At 33.2% G+C, this 18,871-nt stretch overlaps 4 protein-coding genes across 7 annotated transcripts; 2 read left to right on the top strand and 2 right to left on the bottom strand.

Annotated features, from left to right (window-relative positions):
- Positions 1–200: 200 nt before the first annotated feature.
- LOC114175883 (Cupredoxin superfamily protein) lies at positions 201–2,619 on the top strand. The gene is made up of 5 exons (XM_028060725.2): positions 201–572; positions 657–749; positions 838–1,044; positions 1,147–1,314; positions 1,419–2,619. The coding sequence occupies exons 1-5, from the start codon at positions 285–287 to the stop codon at positions 2,373–2,375; spliced, it is 1,713 nt and encodes a 570-aa protein (XP_027916526.1). The 5' UTR covers positions 201–284; the 3' UTR covers positions 2,376–2,619.
- A 5,924-nt stretch (positions 2,620–8,543) lies between these two features.
- Positions 8,544–10,408, bottom strand: LOC114174905 (uncharacterized). The gene is made up of 2 exons (XM_028059641.2): positions 9,671–10,408; positions 8,544–9,573 (listed from the first exon to the last, which is right to left on the bottom strand). The coding sequence occupies exons 1-2, from the start codon at positions 10,223–10,225 to the stop codon at positions 8,752–8,754; spliced, it is 1,377 nt and encodes a 458-aa protein (XP_027915442.1). The 5' UTR covers positions 10,226–10,408; the 3' UTR covers positions 8,544–8,751.
- Positions 10,409–10,589: 181 nt separating this feature from the next.
- On the top strand, positions 10,590–12,829 carry PNSL4 (FK506-binding protein 16-2). Of its 2 annotated transcripts, XM_028062143.2 has the most exons (7): positions 10,590–10,986; positions 11,091–11,183; positions 11,265–11,325; positions 11,408–11,476; positions 11,760–11,894; positions 12,358–12,465; positions 12,537–12,829. In XM_028062143.2, exons 1-5 carry the CDS (start codon positions 10,660–10,662, stop codon positions 11,840–11,842), a joined length of 633 nt encoding a protein of 210 aa, XP_027917944.1. In that variant the 5' UTR covers positions 10,590–10,659; the 3' UTR covers positions 11,843–11,894; positions 12,358–12,465; positions 12,537–12,829. The 2 variants fall into 2 exon arrangements, with proteins under 2 accessions (XP_027917944.1, XP_027917945.1); XM_028062144.2 differs by lacking the exon at positions 12,358–12,465.
- Positions 12,830–16,449: 3,620 nt separating this feature from the next.
- Positions 16,450–18,011, bottom strand: LOC114176909 (Heavy metal transport/detoxification superfamily protein). Of its 3 annotated transcripts, none has more exons than XM_028062105.2 (3): positions 17,892–18,011; positions 17,301–17,467; positions 16,450–17,021 (listed from the first exon to the last, which is right to left on the bottom strand). In XM_028062105.2, exons 2-3 carry the CDS (start codon positions 17,461–17,463, stop codon positions 16,723–16,725), a joined length of 462 nt encoding a protein of 153 aa, XP_027917906.1. In that variant the 5' UTR covers positions 17,464–17,467; positions 17,892–18,011; the 3' UTR covers positions 16,450–16,722. The 3 variants fall into 3 exon arrangements, with proteins under 3 accessions (XP_027917906.1, XP_027917908.1, XP_027917907.1); XM_028062107.2 differs by lacking the exon at positions 17,892–18,011 and adding an exon at positions 17,599–17,845; XM_028062106.2 differs by lacking the exon at positions 17,892–18,011 and having other exon boundaries at positions 17,301–17,591.
- Between the last annotated feature and the right edge of the window lie 860 nt (positions 18,012–18,871).

Here is an 18,871-nt window from a genome sequence, read left to right as displayed (position 1 = left end):
GCAGAGAGACGGTCAAAATGGCCAAAAATAATGACAGAGAAACTTCGCGGCAGGGTAAGTGGTTACTGGTCAACACGGTGAGAAAAATCAAAATTTCACTACTCAAACTCAGTGTGAAAAGGCGGAACCAACAATAAAAGATATAATAATGTAATTCCATATCCATTATATAAAGACAATCCTGGCTCAAACAATGTACACAAATCAATAACCAAAACTAACATCTCTAAACTATATCTAATTTAGTTTTTCTCTCTTTCTTAGGCATATTTTACTTGTTAGGCATGGTTGAGTTTCAGTTCAGCTCAAGGGCTATTCCGACATTGTTGCTTCTGTGTTTCTTCCTCATTTTTGGGAATTTCCGTAATGCAGAGGCCAGAAATAGACATTACAAATGGGATGTGAAGTATGAGTTTAGGTCCCCTGATTGCTTTAAGAAGCTGGTTATCACAATCAATGGAAACACTCCAGGACCCACCATCCAGGCTCAGGAGGGTGACACAGTTGTTGTTCAAGTTAACAACACTCTGCTCACAGAAAACCTCTCCATCCACTGGCATGGGATCAGACAGGTTCGCCTTAATTTTCTACAACAAAACATCATCAAAATATAAGTTTAAAATTGTTTATTCACGTGTGTTTTTTGTATGTTGCAGATTGGAACTCCTTGGTTTGATGGAACAGAAGGGGTAACTCAATGTCCGATATTGCCTGGCGACACATTTATTTATCGGTTTGTCGTAGACAGGGTAAGTTTTTATCTTCTGTTATGTGTTCAATTCTTTCATGCATAAGAGTTCTTATATCTAATTTGCTTGAATCTTTTGTGTGTTACAGCCTGGTACATATCTTTACCATGCTCACTACGGAATGCAAAGGGAAGCGGGGCTATATGGACTAATTCGTGTGGCACCCCGTGACCCTGAACCCTTTACCTATGACTTTGACAGAAGCATTATCCTGAACGATTGGTACCATAAGAGCACTTACGAACAAGCTGCTGGATTGTCTTCAATTCCATTTCAATGGGTGGGAGAACCTCAGGTAAATTAAAAATTCAATGCAAAAATCTACCTTCTTTTCTTTTTCCTTTCTTCAATTAGCTTTTATTCTTATTCCTTGTATGTGTTTGTTTGTTTTCCCCAGTCACTTCTGATTCATGGAAAAGGAAGATTCAACTGCTCCCAACTTTCCACAGATGTTTGTGACATGTCAAAATGTTCTCCCTTTACACAAACTGTGATCCCTGGGAAAATATACCGACTCAGAATTGCCAGCTTGACTGCTTTATCTGCACTTAGTTTCCAAATAGAGGTAATCAAAGGTTTTGTATATAGATCAACTTTCATACATATTCTCAAAATTAGCTTAACTTGAAGTATAAATTGTACTAAAAGTTTATTTATTTTGTATTGCAGGGCCATAATATGACGGTGGTTGAAGCAGATGGTCACTATGTTGAACCGTTTGTGGTGAAAAACCTCTTCATATACTCTGGTGAGACCTACTCAGTTCTGGTGAAAACAGATCAAGACCCTTCAAGGAACTATTGGATAACCTCAAACGTGGTAAGCAGAAACAGAACCACCCCACCAGGGTTGGGCATTTTCAACTACTACCCCAACCACCCAAAACGGTCCCCTCCGACGGTTCCACCTTCCCCTCCTGCATGGGACGACGCTGAGCCAAGGCTGGCACAGAGCCTCGCCATCAAGGCACGCCAAGGATACATTCACAAGCCCCCCACAACCTCGGATAGAGTCATAATACTCCTCAACACACAGAACAACATAAGCGAATACAGACACTGGTCTGTCAACAATGTCTCTTTCACTCTCCCTCACACCCCTTATCTCATCGCCCTCAAAGAGAACATAACCAACGCATTTGACCCCACTCCTCCCCCTGACGGCCATGAATTTGCCAACTACGACATTTTCAATGTGTCCCCAAACGCGAATGCCACTTCTAGCAACGGCATTTATAGGCTGAAGTTCAACACAACGGTGGATCTTATACTTCAAAATGCCAACACCATGACCAAAAACAACAGCGAGACGCATCCGTGGCACCTTCACGGGCACGACTTTTGGGTTCTTGGGTACGGGAAGGGAAGGTTTGACGTGAACAATGATACGAAAAAGTATAATTTGGAGAATCCCATAATGAAGAACACGGTTCCGGTGCACCCCTTTGGTTGGACAGCGCTGAGGTTTAGGTCGGATAACCCTGGCGTGTGGGCTTTCCATTGCCATATAGAATCTCACTTCTATATGGGCATGGGAGTGGTTTTCGAAGAAGGAATAGAAAGGGTTGGGAAGCTACCTTCATCCATCATGGGTTGTGGTCAAACCAAAGGTTTTCATAAGCCATAGTTACCATGCATTTTTGCTTTCATTCAATTCTTTTCCACCAGAACTATCATGCCATATATTTGTTTTTTACACCACAAATGTGTCTGTATTATACATACTACACCTTTGTTATGCTGTAAATTGTAGTTGTACTTCCTTCGTCATAGCAGTTGATAAATTGAAAACTATTTCGATGCACAAGTTTGAGTTTATAAATATCAAAGATATTTAAATACTCACTATTTATTATATATATATATATATATTAATATTAATAAGAGTGAGTAAGCTTATACACAGAGATGTCAACGAAACGGGTAGAGTACATGTAATAATTTCCTACTTGTTGGATAAATATATGTGCTCCATATCCATATTTATATCCGTGCGGGTATATCTGCATATTTTTTTAATATCTACAAATATTTTTAAAAGAAAAATTAACATTTTACAACATATTTTAATTATAAATTTAAATAAAAATATGTGCATAACATTCATAAATTTTAAATCAATTGTAAATAGTTCATTTAAATAATGTTGAATGACAATTTAAAAAAAATGAAAATATTTTAAAATTAATTGATAAAAAATGACTCATTCAAAATTAATATATTAATATTTTAATAAAATATTTTTAATTTTTATTTAATTTAAATTATAGTATAAAATGTACAAGTATTCATAAATAGATACATTATGATACTCGTATGTGTTACATATCTGTTTATATGCAAATATCCATTTTACAATATTTATTTGTTACATGACAGGTTTTATCTATGAATACTGATGTACGAATCTTTTGACATCCACTGAATGCCTTTGGTATATATTTGACTAAGAAGCCGATTGTATGTTAGTTTATATCATTTTCAGTATGTATCGTTACCTACTGCAATCTTGGCGTATGTTTGGTCATAAATCACGCAGTCATCACCAAAATAATAGTCAATTCGCAGAATGGTTTAAATCTCACAGCATAAAAATGGTATCTTGAAGTGAAATTGTTATTTTTTTTGGTTGTTATCACTATGGCCTGCACTGATGATTATCTTAACTCATTCACCTTTAGTTAATTAATTGACAAGCTTTTCAAGACTCTAATCTCTGGTCAATCTGCAAATTGTAATATTAATTAGAGTTGATTAAAAGTTGTAACGAAAAGAACTGCAGCTTGTCTCTTAGAAACAAAACAACATTATTATAAGTACATTAAACTATATTTTATCTGTTAAATTCACCTTCAAATTACGTGTTGAGTTAATCATACATAAGGTGTATCATCATGTCGAGTTCATCTCGAAAGAGAATATTTAATAGTTTATATATACATGTCACACGCATTGTAATTTCTTTGAAGGTGTTGTAGTCTATTTTTATTAATTCTGAAGATAAGGATATATCAAAAATAATAATAATAGTTGAAGTTTAGTGCGTTTTAAGAATTTAATTTTATATAATATTATTTTAATCCAGGTTTGTTAATTTTTTCAATGTCTTTTCGTTAGTTCATAATAATTTACAACTTGTACTTTTTCTAAGTCAAAACCATGTACAAAGTCATTTGTTAATCGCAAAGGAAACTACGAGGCAAGCAACAGGAACTTTTGCTCGACACGTTGAAGAAGACAAAATGATTAAATTTTCAAAATTTGAATTTTCTATCACGAACTTAACTTGCAACTTAAATATTTGTTCTCATATATATTTGTTTTTTCGTAATTTAAAATAAAATGAAAAACAAAGACATATTTTTTAATTTAAAATATATGAAGTGTTTTCTCAGACTAAATCACTTAGAAAAATCTTCTTTCCCGTTTCTTCCTCTCCTTGACAACTAATCTGTATCAACTTTCTTCCATGAATATTCGCACATAGTAGACATCCCTTTCTTAATTTCATTTTTTCTACCTTGGAGTTATTTTCCTTTGACTATCTCCTGTATATATCATTTTCAATAATACATCAAATTTTTCATATTTCAAGAAAATTTTCTTAAAAATTTGTTAAAAAAATTTGTTAGATATTTTTTTCTATTTTTCCTAAGAATTTAATTAATAGATAATTCTTTAGTAAATAATTATTTTTTATAAAATTATAAAATTCATAAATATATCTTATAAAATTTTACGTAACAAATATTTTGTACAAAATATTTTACAAAATGTTGTAGTATTTTTTCTTTCAAATTATTATTCATAACGAAAATTTATAAATATTACATAAAAAATTCAAAAAGAAATTAACAAAAAATGTGTATTTTTTTAATAATGTTGTGATCTCTTAATATAATATAAGAACACGATGACATTCTCTCTTTCTAAGAAAAATTATAAAAAAAAAGAGAGTAAAGTAATTCACAAATATAAAATTAAATTTTAATATTTAAAAAAAATGATTAATCATTTTTTTTTATTTTTATGTAAATTGTGAAATAAAGTTATTTAGTTTGTGTACGTTGGGTGAGTTTATAAATCAGATAAATAACATTTACGTAGTTGCATTTTGTTTAAACGGAACTCAATATCAAACTTAAATTTAACTCATTTTATTAATAAAATAAACTCTAAAAAATGTTTAATATCATTTTTTGTTTCCAATATTTTCAAGAAAAATTAAATATTTTTTATTAATCTTTTACTTAATGTGAATTCTATGTTTTTTTAAAGGATTTAATGACCTCCTTTTATTATTATTCAGAGGACAATGAGCTGTCATTGTTACGACAATTTAATGTGTTTGTTATCTAATCTTAGAATAAAATAGAAATACAAGATCATTAATTCTTTTTACGTATTTATTTTTTTCATATGATTTTACAACCTATTTTAACAATAATACTATATTTAACTAATAAAAATAAATATAAATAGAATTTTAAACCCGTTTATAAAGTATTCACATTGCAAAATGGAAGGTCTATCGGATGGACTGTGGAAAGAAATTATGGAAGTGGAGGAAGCAACAGACTCCAGGTGCTTGCTTACAATAATGAGCGGTTAAATATTTTTTATTTTATTTTCAAACTATTTTTTAAAAATTATATTTTTCTCTAAACTAAATTATCTATTTATTTTATTTTTGTATTTTATGAAAATTAAGTAAAATATTTTCTTTAATACTTATAAAAGTTATATTGTAGTTCACTTTAAAACCTCATTTATCATATAGAAAATACTTCTTTTTAATAAAAGTCTTTTATATAACTTTGATAAAATGATGTACAAAACACACTGTCTTTGATATTGTATCTAAAGACTACGGGACAAAAGTCTATACGTGAGAAGAATGACTAGTGAGCAAATATACAAATATTAGGATAAATAGATATTATAAGTCACTAAAATTTAAAAAAAAAAAAATATATATATATATATATATATATATCCAAAATCATGAAAATATTACATTCAATATAAAAATAATCAAAATTATAATTGACACTGTGAAAAACCTATAAGATCATAGATCATCGATATTGATAATTTACTATATATATATATATATATATATATATATATATATATATATATATATATATATGTATGTATGTATACTTTTATATCCATACATATAACATAAAAAATTAACAAAAAAATCAGTTATAGTGTTACACCTTAAATTGATAGTGATATCCCTGATAAATAAAATATGTTAATCAAGCATATTTGTATTATAGGAAACGCATCTTTTCAAACATATAGCAATACTCTTCAAATATTTTTATCCAAAATTGCATTTTTAATTGAAAACTTTCATTTACTGAATTTCATTGGCACCTACCGTAGAGTAGATGGCGCTCAACGTTGGTCACTACTGTGATTATTTGCCTGAGTGGTCTATCCCTTGGCTTGATATAAAAGTTTTCTATTTAAAATTTAGACGAAAAAAATATGGAGATCAGTGATATAATTAGCTTAGAGTAACCCAAAATTTAATTATTTACAAAAAAAAATATGAAGAGAAAGATTAAGTAGGTTAAAAATTAATGGTTAAAATTAACATTCAAGTTATTAAGTTGCGAATTCTTTTGATGTCAAATTGTTAAATGATGTGGGGCCATTATGAAGTATTGAATTTATTCAGATGACTTAATGAGTGGCTTGAAAAATAAAGGATTTAGAGATTTGATATTTGATTCCAAACTACCGAACAAACTTATTAATTTATTTGTCAATAAATTGTCTACCTTCATTAGAGATAACCTTATGTGGTAATCCATGTCTGTAAAGAACATGTTTCCTAAAGAATTTATAAAATTGGTGGACAATCCTTATATTTAAAGGTTTAGTATCGTTCTATTTAGTGAAATAAATAATGAATAATTAAAAATTTGACTCAACCTTTTATCATTGGCAATAAGAGATGTCTATTTTCCAAATAGTGAAAAGTAATATGTTTCTATGTTATGTAATGTAACTCTTTTTTGAGTGATGTAAGAAATAACTACCAAAGGATTGCAACACTTTTTGAGTAGAGTTCCATTACATTTCATCCAGGAAAATGGGAGTTTGACACTACCTTGTTATTTGACTACCACTTGCTGCTGATGTGGCAGAAGTAATATATGTTTTGTTTGTGGGTCCTTTATTTACCAAAGATTACCAAAGAGTAAGAAATGCTCAGAGGTTTTCGGCTTTTTTGAATTTTTGGATCGATTTTAATAAAATTTGTACAAATAGGTTCGTTGAAATTATTTTTTTAAAAAAGAATTAAGTTGTTAGGGTGGAAGACAATATTAGAGTGAAGTTGTCCTCTACTTTATCGGTTTCTTTTATTTTTTTATTAAAGGTAAAATCGTATTGATGGAAGCCGTTTTCTACATATATGAAAGGTGAAGTCGTACTGGTAATTAACGACTTCACTTTTCAAATTTTTTTTTCAAATTTTAGCCTTAAAGTTTTAAATATTTGTAAAGTGATTTGCAAAGTTGGAAACAGAAGTTTTGAGGAGAAGGTGAATTGGGAGTTTTCTCACTGGTATTCTGTGAGTGGCGGAACACGTATCGCATACAGCGTGATCATCGAGTGTGACAAAACAAGTAGTCTTAAGCCTGAGCTTAAAGGCCCTTTTAAATGTTTGAATTTGAAGAAAGAACCTCAGGCTGCACTCACTTTGCAGAAAAAGAAAGAGCCCACAAATGAAGCTGAGAGAAAGTTTGTGGAGAGCAAGATGGAAGGAAAGGAATGGTTGTGACCAACGTGCTACAATGGTGAATAATATTGATAACTTTAAAAAACTGGATGGATGCCATTAAATATACAATGTTAAAATTAAAAAAAAAATTGAAAAGTGAAGTCGTTACGTACGAGGACGACTTCACTTTTCATATAAATAGAAAATGGTTTCTCTCATAACAATTTCACCTTTTAAAACTGGTTAAGTGGAGGACGACTTCACCTCTAATGTTCCGTCCTAACGACTTAATCCTTTTTTACAAAAAATAATTTCAACGAATTTATTTTTACAAATTTTACTTAAAATCGACCCTAAAATATAAAAAAACCGAGGTTTCGATTGTAGAAGTATAATGTCATCTATGACGGGACAATGAGATTCTTCGTCTTATGGGCCATACTAGAACTTTACTCCATATCTGTTTGCAAACCTGTAGGCCGGGAAGCCATTTCATGCTTAATGACTACTTCTCATCAATCAAGTTTTTTGGTCTTTAAAATGAGGTTGATGATTGGTTTTGTATTATTGAGACTTAGCTTCAGGTTCAGAATGTGCATCGTCACGACTTGGTTGTGCTTGTTGCATCTCCCTCTGATTTTTTTTATTAATCAATCTTTTAATCTTAACTCACAGGGTTTTGACCTCAGTATAATATTCATGCAAGGAAATGACTCGACACTAATTGACCTAAAAAAACTATTACTATATATTATCAAACCTCTTCATATATTGTGATATATTACCCATTCATATGTTCGATAAATAAGATACATCTAAAATCAAGTATTAGATGATCACAAAAGAATGATAGAAAGATACATTATATATATTTAGTGGAATTTCATCTTGAACTTAAGTTGAAGGTGAAGCCAAATCACATATTATGGTATGGAAACTCTATTATTTCATCTTTCATTATTTCCCAAAACATATATAGTATTTTGGGTTAAAATGTAAGAAAAAAAAAATCTGATTAAATTTGTATTATAAACCAAAATCTCTCAAGTATGCATGTAACGGACTTAAACGTTTGTGAAGGTTTTATTGAAGAACAAAATCAACAAGATTGACTGAATAAGACTATACACAGGTCGAGCTCAAACTAAAGGAACGTACATTTCACAGTACTCAAGCTAATGAGAACTAACATCGATAACAAAGTGAACTAACTACAAATTTCACTCAGATCACATCGTGAATCTGAGGACGGAATTATTCACAGGCCATGGTGGTCTTCAATCTCCACCATTGCCTTGGCGTGAGGCATTGGAGGCACACCAGTGACGCAACTTCCACGTCCATCAATAGCAGAACAAGTTCCCTGCGGCGTCTGTTCTGCAGAATCTGGAACATCACTCTCTCCTTCTGAGGCTCCTTCACCGCCTACGATAGTATCATAAACAGCAGCCACAGGATTGATATGTGGAAACGGCAAATACACACTGTGCACCACGATCTTCACGTTGCGAATCAAATCCGCAACCTTAGGCCTCACGTAGTTAATCCTCATCGGTGCCGACGCCTCTCCTCCGCCGGAGGTCGTGATGATGAGCGGCTGACCTCGTTCCAGAGTCGGCAGAGCAGTTCCCAGCGGAAGCTTCTCGAGATCCGCAATCGACAGGTAATGGTTCGGCACAATGTGGAACCTGACGTTACTGATGTAAGTGTGCGAACCGGAGAAGATGGACATGTCATCGACGGCGAACACAGTCATGTTGTTGAGGGTCACGAGCTCCGCGTACTTCACCCTCATCGCCAGGGCGAGGATGCTGAAGCCATTGTTGCGGAGCCTGAGCATCGCGTCTCGGAGCATCAAGCGCATCATAGAAGGTTGCGCGGCCGGGTTGTTAGAGGGGAGATGATGCTGACCGTGACCGGAACGTTGATCCGGATGGAACGGAAACGAGAGCGACGTCATCCTCTCCACCTCGCAAGAGAACGGGGATAGAGGGGAGACGAAACCTTGAAGGCCGTGAACAACTACCATGCCGTTGTTGAAAAGATCCGGTTGCGTGATCTCCACACCACCGATGAAAACCTTCGCGAAAGAGGAAACAAATACATAGTGATTAAACTGAACAGAAAATAAAGAGATTCCGACTGAATTAATCTATAAGTCAACATGAGAGGAAGACCTTTGCGGCGGCCATGGTGTAGTTGGTGTTGTTGTTGTTGTTGTTGGTGTAGGTGTTAGTATTCAGATGATGCGTCTCGGAGGTAACAGTGATGCAACGTCCTGCACTCAAGGTCTCAATCTTGGTGCCGAAAGCAAGTTTCCGGAGATAATCGATGGTGAAGAGGCCGGGAACGATGTGTTCGCGGAGGAGGTTCGGGACGGAGCAAGAAACGCAGGTGCGGAGAGAGGCATCAGAGGGAGCAAAGATTGTGGAAGGACCATTCCAGGCCGAGGAAGCGGTGGTTGCTGCGTCAGACAGCGACGGTGCCGCCGTTGCCAGCTCGTGGAAGCCGAGGTGAGATAAGATCGGAGGGAGGAGCGCGGTGTGAGAAAAGAACGAGTGTTCTTGGATATTGTGCGGAGTTTGTGGAGGATTGGATGGCGGGAAGGGAGCTTCGAATCCTTGGTTGGTGGCAGGGGTGGCGGTTGTGGCCGTGGCCTTGGTGCCGTAGAGTATGGCAGCGAAAGACGCGGCGCAGAGAAGCGCAAATCGCAGGGAGAAAAAAATTTCCATGGCGGAGAGAGTATTCAAGAAGCAAAGATCGGAGTTGGGAGTGAGTGCAAGTGGGAAATGAAGCCAGTGAGATGGTTATATGAGCGCGCGCGAGTGAACGGCTTTGAGAAGTTCGTTAGGGGAATATTGAGAAACGTGCTTGGTAGTTACGTGGCCGTTTGAGGTTAGAGCGAGCGTTCTTGAGTTTCTTTATTTATTTTTTTTCTGATTTCTATTGCTGGCCCAATTAAGTTTTGAAGGCCCAATATATGTCATTTTATAGCCCAAAAAAATGTAGAGTTTATTTTTTCTTTTATAAAATCTTAAGACGGAAGATATTTAATTTGCTAAAAAACAAAATGAAGAATAGGAATGAAAAAGCTAACCGTTAATATCGGGAGTGAGGCACAGAAAGAGTTTGGTAGAGATACAGATAACGTGAAACAGAAAGGAAAATGGCACTCTCACTGTGTTCCAGTGTTCGCGTTCCTTATTGCTCTCCTTCGTGTTTTTGGAAACCAAATGGTAAGAATTGCGAAGCGCCTACTAAGTTGCCATGTGCAGTTCACAGTAACAAGAATCCATTGGTTGGAATGGGTATTGGGTTGGTAACGGCTTGGGTGATGGGTTTAACGGCGTTGGACGCGGACGCCACAAGAATCGAATACTACGCCACCGTTGGAGAGCCTTTGTGTGAGTACAAGTATGTGAAGTCTGGCCTCGGTTACTGTGATATTGTTGAGGGCTTCGGTGTAGAAGCTCCACTCGGTGAGCTTATCAATGTTAGTTACTCACTCAGTTTCTGCACGCAGGCAAAGATTTTAGTTTGTTAGTTAGTTATCGGTTGTTGTTCTGATTATGAATATTAATGGTATGTGCAACATAGGTTCACTATACTGCGAGATTTGCCGATGGAATAGTGTTTGATAGCAGCTATAAACGTGGTAGATCTCTCACCATGCGCATTGGTGTTGGCAAGGTATAGAATTTATTTTTTATCTTAAGGTATTTAGTAACAGTTTTTGCTATGTTGTGACATATGAGAGTGTATTGTGTCCAGGTAATCAGGGGACTGGATCAGGGAATTTTAGGGGGTGAAGGAGTACCTCCAATGCGGATAGGTATTAATTTAATTCTTAGATCATGACACGTGTCACTTGCTAGTCTCTTTATAGACTTGCTAATTTACCATTTTTAACCCAGGTGGGAAACGCAAACTGCAGATTCCTCCACAGTTAGCATATGGCCCTGAACCTGCGGGGTGCTTCTCAGGTTACTTTTCATCGCATATGGAAAATTTAACTGCACCTGCAACACCAATAAAGTAGTAGAATAACACTATAGAGAGGGGAAAATTTTATATATGTGTGTGTGTGTGTAAAATTCTTGTCTACTTGTTTAGGATTCTTTTAACTACTACATGGAACATGCGTTTTTTAGTTCATTACTTATGTTCTAGAAAAAGCTGTACATATTAAGTGTATGGTTTATTATCAGAAGATGATTCGTTAAATTTGTTAGATTTTGATAAGTTTGTCACTGATTCAATGAATAGGTGACTGCAACATACCCGCCAACGCCACTCTTCTGTATGATGTTAATTTTGTTGAGCTTTATTCGGGGAACAGATCAAGGTGAACGAACTCATCTGATCAGATACCTATATGCATATGAACCACACGTGAATTGGGTGAGTTTCCATAACTCAGAATTTTTATGTTCTTAAAATATGTAGTTGAAATGGTAGCCAAACACTATTGTTGTGTTTAAATTACTTTCTGTATGCTTGGAAATGGGCATCAAACCTTGTTGGTTTTCTTTCCTAATTATCAAAATAGTACAACTTCCATTCTTGGCCATCTAACAAGATGATTCTATGCATCTGTATGTATGCTACTTCTTGATAAAACATTTATCACATGCTTTAGTAGTTTAATTGGCTTGCATTCATTATATTTAATAAGCACCTGCATGATAAAGCATTGATCAACTGCTTTAGTAGTTTATTCGGTTGGAATTGATCATATCTAATAAGAAGAATTAAAATTTGATGACAAAAGTGATCATAGTTAAAACATAGACTGCCTAATATTTCGATTCTTGCGTCAAACAGAGTTCTTTGTGAATTTTACATTATGTTGTTTAAATGGCAGGTAGAAGCAGACCTGCGGTAAATAAATTTAATATATCTTCCTGTAGTATAACGTGAAAACCTCTACTTAAAGCTATTATTGCTAAAGAGATAATGGTGATATTTACTGGTATGCTTTCTTTTCTTCTCTGGCCTAGTTTATCTAAAATAGGTACAATTCTAATTTCTTATTGTTTTTAGAGCAATGAAATAGAGGAGAATGTGGATCACCTTGTTTGGCAGAATCTCCTTCCTGATTCCAGCTACCTTAAGTTATTGTTCCTGTTTAGTGGAGTGGTACATGATTGACCTGGATATCCCTTTCGAGAAAAAGGACCAGTTCTTCCTGGGATATCTATTAGATAATTCACGTGTATCTCTGCACAGGACACGCGAGCAACTTGTGTATCTTTAGTGTAAATGTAATTTTCAATACTGCTCTCTGAATGATAAAAATTTATTAATTCTTCATATAATAAATGTCACTTCTAATACATGGCATGCTTGACCCTTTTGATCTTCCAGTCCGAAATAGGCATGACTATATTTGCTTAAGCAGTGCAAAGGGAGAGTCATAATTTGAAAGTTAAACAGGATTAGTAATTAAAAAGGTTCAAATATGATTTCTATGCTGATTTGATTAATAATCCATTTGGGGTTATTGATCTAACTAAACGCATCCTAAATTTTAATTCTCTGAAACGCAAGTCGTGCTTCTGTGTCTGGTTCAACTTATGAGGCAAATTAGCCCAGTCATACTAGCTAACATCTGACTAGCTTTTATATAAGCATGACTCAGTTAAACTTTATTGCTTCTGTTTGAATGATAATAGTTCACTGTGAACAGATTCTGACATAATAGAACTTTATATGTTTAAACAAGCAGCGCAAATTTGAAATCTAAAATTTATCTACCCAATTTGGTAGTGCTTAAGAAACATGTTACACTTACATGGGCTCACCAGTTGGTGTGACTGACTAGTTTTTAGATCGGACAGCATAAATGAATACCTTCAACCTTAACGGATTTATGTCAGTATACGTTTTTCACCATTGAATATTTTCTTACAACGTGATGACGTTAGGTTGGGGTGATCATAATAATAATGAGAATAGTCATCTGCATAATTATGTTGAATCCTCTACATTATCCCGAGGTTGCATGTGCCTTTACACTTTGTGAGGATCAGGTAAAGGGAGAGGGAAATAGAAAAAGCCAAAGATGAAAAAGTAAAGCTGATTCCTGCCTCACGTTGATTGAGAGAAAAAGGATATGCCTTCCTTCAACATTATTGTTCCTGTTTGCTTCACCTTCTTCTGGGAACCAAGCGTATTGGAATTGGTTTAAATTTTGTATGCTTTTTCAAAAATAGCTCCAATGCACACTGTCAAAATTTCCCTTTTGGTGATAAGAGGGGCCAAGTGTTCCGTAACTAGGTCGGCAAAGCCAAAATGCAATGCCACTGTGAATGTATACAACAGGAAAAATAATCAATGCCTCTAATCGCAAGCAATTTGGAGTCCTTTCTAACGATATTCTTCTCTGCTTGGTTAAGAATATTGACAAAATTACCAAACCTTATAAGTAATAAAGTGATAAGTAAAAGTTTTATCCACATATGCTTGTGTTTGGGCAATAAAGTATAGTTTCCTTATACTATGAGAATTTGAATGATAAAATAACCATATATCAGAGACCATTGCATATAAAATAAATGAAAAATATTAAGATATTTGAATTTTAGATTTTTGCGCCATGAATTTAATTTGGATGAGTCAAATCTTTGGATTTAAAGTCAGTTAGGCTTCTTAAAATGTAATTAACGTATTTCTCATCCAAGATCTAATTATCATCAACCCACAATTTTTCTAGCGTTAATATCTGAAGTGCTAAAATATTTTGAATTAGTGTATTAAGTCAATAGTTTTAAGAAAAAGGGTTCTAACTATGCCCTGTCCTTTCTCACTCTATCCCTAAGCATATAAAATCTTAATTATTTTATCTATATCACAATTCAATGTAATTTCCCAATTACAATTGAGAAATAAAAAAACACGTAATTAGATGGACAGACCAAAACAAACTTAACCATAAAAGAGTAGCAAAATAATAATAATAATCTATAATTGAATAATAAAAAATGTAATTACTTTATAGTAGATCCAATTACTTTAATAATAGTGATTGTAGCTATGAATAGCCATTTGGGAATATGTCACTCTAGAGCTTCCATTTATATAAGTTCAAAATAATAAGTTTTTCTTCTTTAAGTAAAAAATGTATCAGCTTCTCCTGATTTTCTTCAATATTTAATGTGAGATGGAAGTATATTAAGTTCTAACTTAGGTTTCTCTTCACATAAATTCTTCTCTTGTTATATCTTCAACACTTCCAAGCCTCAAATTTTTCTACATCTTTCTCCTCCTCCTTCTGTGAGTTCTTGAAAAGAATTGAGTAAAACTCGTTCCAAAGTAGAACACACGTGCAATTGACTTCAGACGTTTTCCTCCATCATAGCAAGTGCATCTAATAAAAAATAAACACCATTATATGTGGTATCTATAACATTAAAAGTGATAACCTCATCTTGAACTTTAAGCTTGAATCTCCTCTTTCTAGCATCAATAATGGTTTGAGATATCTTCATAAATAGTTCCCCCAAGATTATGGGAACTTCTGAATTTTTAGTCATATCCATCACCACAAAATTTGCAGGAAAAAAAAAACATCTTAAAAGAATATTTTCAAAAACATATGGATATTTGACAGATTGATCTACAAATTGTAGTGTCCTACGTGTTGGTTTCACTTCCATATCTTCAACCTTATCCGATGTATACAAAGACATCAAATTAATGTTTTCCACCAAATCAAACTATGCACAACCCATGGACAATTTTTCAATGGTAATAGGAATGGTGAAGTTTCCTCAATCCTTATTTTTAATAGGTAATGTCTTGTGAATGATAACATTGTAAAAAATTGCAAATTTTGATGCCTTTATTTTTTTGAGTTTGCACCAACCAAAATCTTAGCATCAGTGTTAAAGTTTGGTTGTGGAGAGTTAATAGAAAAGAGGAACAAAATGAGAGAAGATCTACTGAACTGAAAACGTGACAAAATTTTATGGTATACGAAGTTGATTACAACATAAAACAAACTCTTATAGAAGAGTAAAAACAACTACAGTGTCAAAGAAAGCAAATCAATTTCTGTTTTTATGTTCCAAACTCAATCGTAACATCTGTCAGCTTTATGACTGTTGTCACTTTATTTCTTTGACACTTTTGAAGTCTTCACTCTTCTATATAAGAAGACTCTTCTATATAAGAAGAGTTTGCTTTCTCCTGTAATCAACTTCTTAGACAATAAAATTATGTTATGTTTTGAGTTCAGTAGATCTTCTTCTTTCATTGTTTTTTCTTTTTTTGTTAAGAGTAATTTGGATTTGCAGAAAAATCTTAATATAGTATGTTATTGTTTAGTCTTTCACATCAAGAAAAAATTATTCTTATTACTTAATATAGTGTGTGGTAGTGCAGAGGTTAATGTTTAGGAAAATCCTAAAGAAAAATAGATTTATAAACTAATTATTTTTTGTTCTAGTTCAAGGTCAATATTGTCATTCCAATAGATGATATGATATTATCCTTGGTGGAAATTGATAACCTTGTTTAAAATAATGAAAAAATATGAGACAGGGAAGTTTAATGAAGACAATTTCTAATTTAAGAAAATTTTGAGAAAATATATTTTTGTATGTACAAATGAAAGAAGACCTGTGAAATTATAGATCAAAAGTAAAAGGAAAAATTTTCTCTCATTACATTTTAAAGTTTATGAAAACACCTAATTTATTTAAATTTAATTCTTCAACCAATGTTTTTAGAAAACTAGACAAAATTGAATTCAAGATGTACTAAAAATTGGAAATAAACTTTAAGAAACGATCAAAACTAAACTACGAATAAGTACCATTGAGGATTAAAAATATATCTCTGGTACATTTAGATAATTGCATATCTAATAAACTATTTCTCACTGTTATGCACATGATATGGTTGTATTGATGTTTTTACTCTCTATCCAGTTTCATTTATGGCAGAAAGAGAATCACAACAAAAACGATGTCATATCATATCCCAAGGTCAAGGCCAATGGTACAGGCAAACAAGTGTACAATCTGAAATGCTGAGGAAAAAAAAAAAGAAAATAGGAAAACAATGATCACATCACAGCAACGTTTGTTCTCATCTTTTTATGTAATAACCAGAAAAGAAGTCAACAGTCGAGAAAAGCAAGAAGATGAAAATGCAAAAGACAAAAACACTGCATTAAAATTTGAAAATTTACAATGCTGTGCGAAAAGAAAGGCATATATTTTGTCTACATGATGGAGCAGGCATTTGGGTTGTCATCACTGAACATGGTGACGTAAGGGTCTTCATATCTTGTGATTGTTCCGGTGTTTGCAGCAACCTCCACTCTCCTCACATAACCAGGAGGAGCTTTCTTATCATAAGCTGCAACTGCATATGGTTGAGCCACCAAGTTGTACGGCACATATGGCCAAATCTCAGCCCTTTTCCCTGTTGACTTCGCCTTCTTCAACACCTTGTTTGCTTCAACATACCCACTCACCGTCACTCTCTGCTGTTTACGGTTTATCTCCACAGATTTCACTCCTGCACTCACCATTTCATCTTCGATAAGTAACACGGATAGATATATAATAAATGATAAGATTTGTTTGGCCGTAAAGTTAAAAGGAAGAGTTTCTAAATTCAATTACGTTGAATTGCACGTTGATCAGAGATAAGACCAACTCACAAAATGTATATAAATGTAATTCTCATCTTAAAAGTCCGGTTTTATGAGATTGAATATTTCTAATATAGTATCAGAATCAAGTCAGAGTATATCATAACTAACATGAAAAAATGACAAGAATGTGAGCAACTCACCACTTAGTGAAGAGAGGGCGTTCTTGACCTTAAGCTCACACCCATCACAGTCCATCCTCACCTTCAACTCCACCGTCTGAAACTGCTTCTTCTTTTTCTTCTTGTGGTGGTAGCCACTACCCATTAGATCAGACAAGTACTCCAGTGTGCCTCCAACTCCCATTTCTCTGTGTTCAAACAAAAGATGAACAATATAGCAACAAAGATCAAAACTTCTTGAATGTGTCACAACACAAGAATGGAGTATACTATAAAGAGGTGTTTGATGAGATCATGAGAGTGAAACTGGGAAGCATACATTATACATACACACAAATATATAGCACACACACCATTGCAACTCCATACAATGTTTTTTTTTTTTTTTTCTATATCTCTGTCACTTTAGTTATCTTATTACAGACTCTTTCCTTTCTTATTCCAGTCTGTGTATATGCTAACACGGTTTGTACAGAACTTTTTATATTGGTACAACAGATTGATTGATATTGAAAACAAAAGGGAAGCCAGGTCTGAAACAAAAGAAGATGCAAGGAACTTTCTTTGTTGTTAAAAAAGAAGAAGAAATGGATTCCTTCCTTCCTTCTTTACCTTGAAATAATAAAAAAAAAAAAACACTGGTCTCTGCTATGCGCTGTGAAGAACTTGTATACAACGTTTGAGATGTTTGACTCAGAGGGAGAGTCACAGAGTTAGAACCAACTTATAGAGAGACGTTTAATCAGATTCAAACAGAGGAAAGGTAGTGGTCCCCATAACACCGCAAAACAACCCTTTTTCGCACCCCCAGATTTTCCCTTGAAAATGCTATTTCCATATTCTCTAACAGTATGAAATCAAATTTATTAAAAAATTTAATTTTTTATTCTTTCATTTTAGATCATACATAACCGATGTTATCCGAATGGAATTAAAATTAAAATAATGGTATTGTTAGTGGGAAAAAAAAAACCTTCTTGAGACTATATTTAATAATCTCACTTTATTAAAATATTTAGATTGACACAATTAAATATAGTCAAATATGATTTTTATCAATTTAATTTATCATCTTAAAAAATGTATGAAATTAGTCATTTTAATCAAATTTTGCTAAATTTATTCGACGTTTTATGGTAATATTTAAATTATTTACACACCATTTAAGACATTTTTACCTAAATATTAGTTGAAAAATGTGTTTAAAACGTCAAATAAACTTAATAAAATTTGATTGTTAAAAAAACTAAATCTATATATTTATAAAAAGTTAAAAATTAAATTGGATTAAAAATTTTGAAAATAACTAATTTTACTTTTTACTTAAAATTAAAAAACAAAAATATATTTAACTCTAAATTGTACTTAACCCTAAATTGTAGTATGCTCAAAATTTTTGAAATGTCTTTTTTAGTAAGCGATAAAAGTTTAGAATTTCAAATTAAGAAATGTCTCGAAATATGTTTAGTCATCTCAATATGGTCGGTCATCTATATCACTTATATCTTTTAATAATTTAAGCAACTCAATAATCTAATAATTTAAAACATCTCTAATGGGTTATCTTATTTTGTAACATAAAAAGAACTTAA

This window comes from Vigna unguiculata, chromosome 3 (genome assembly GCF_037176805.1).
Source record: "Vigna unguiculata cultivar grain cowpea cultivar isolate G323 ecotype 2 chromosome 3, ASM3717680v1, whole genome shotgun sequence".
Lineage (NCBI taxonomy): Eukaryota > Viridiplantae > Streptophyta > Magnoliopsida > Fabales > Fabaceae > Vigna > Vigna unguiculata.
This window is presented reverse-complemented; position numbering and strand designations above follow the sequence as displayed.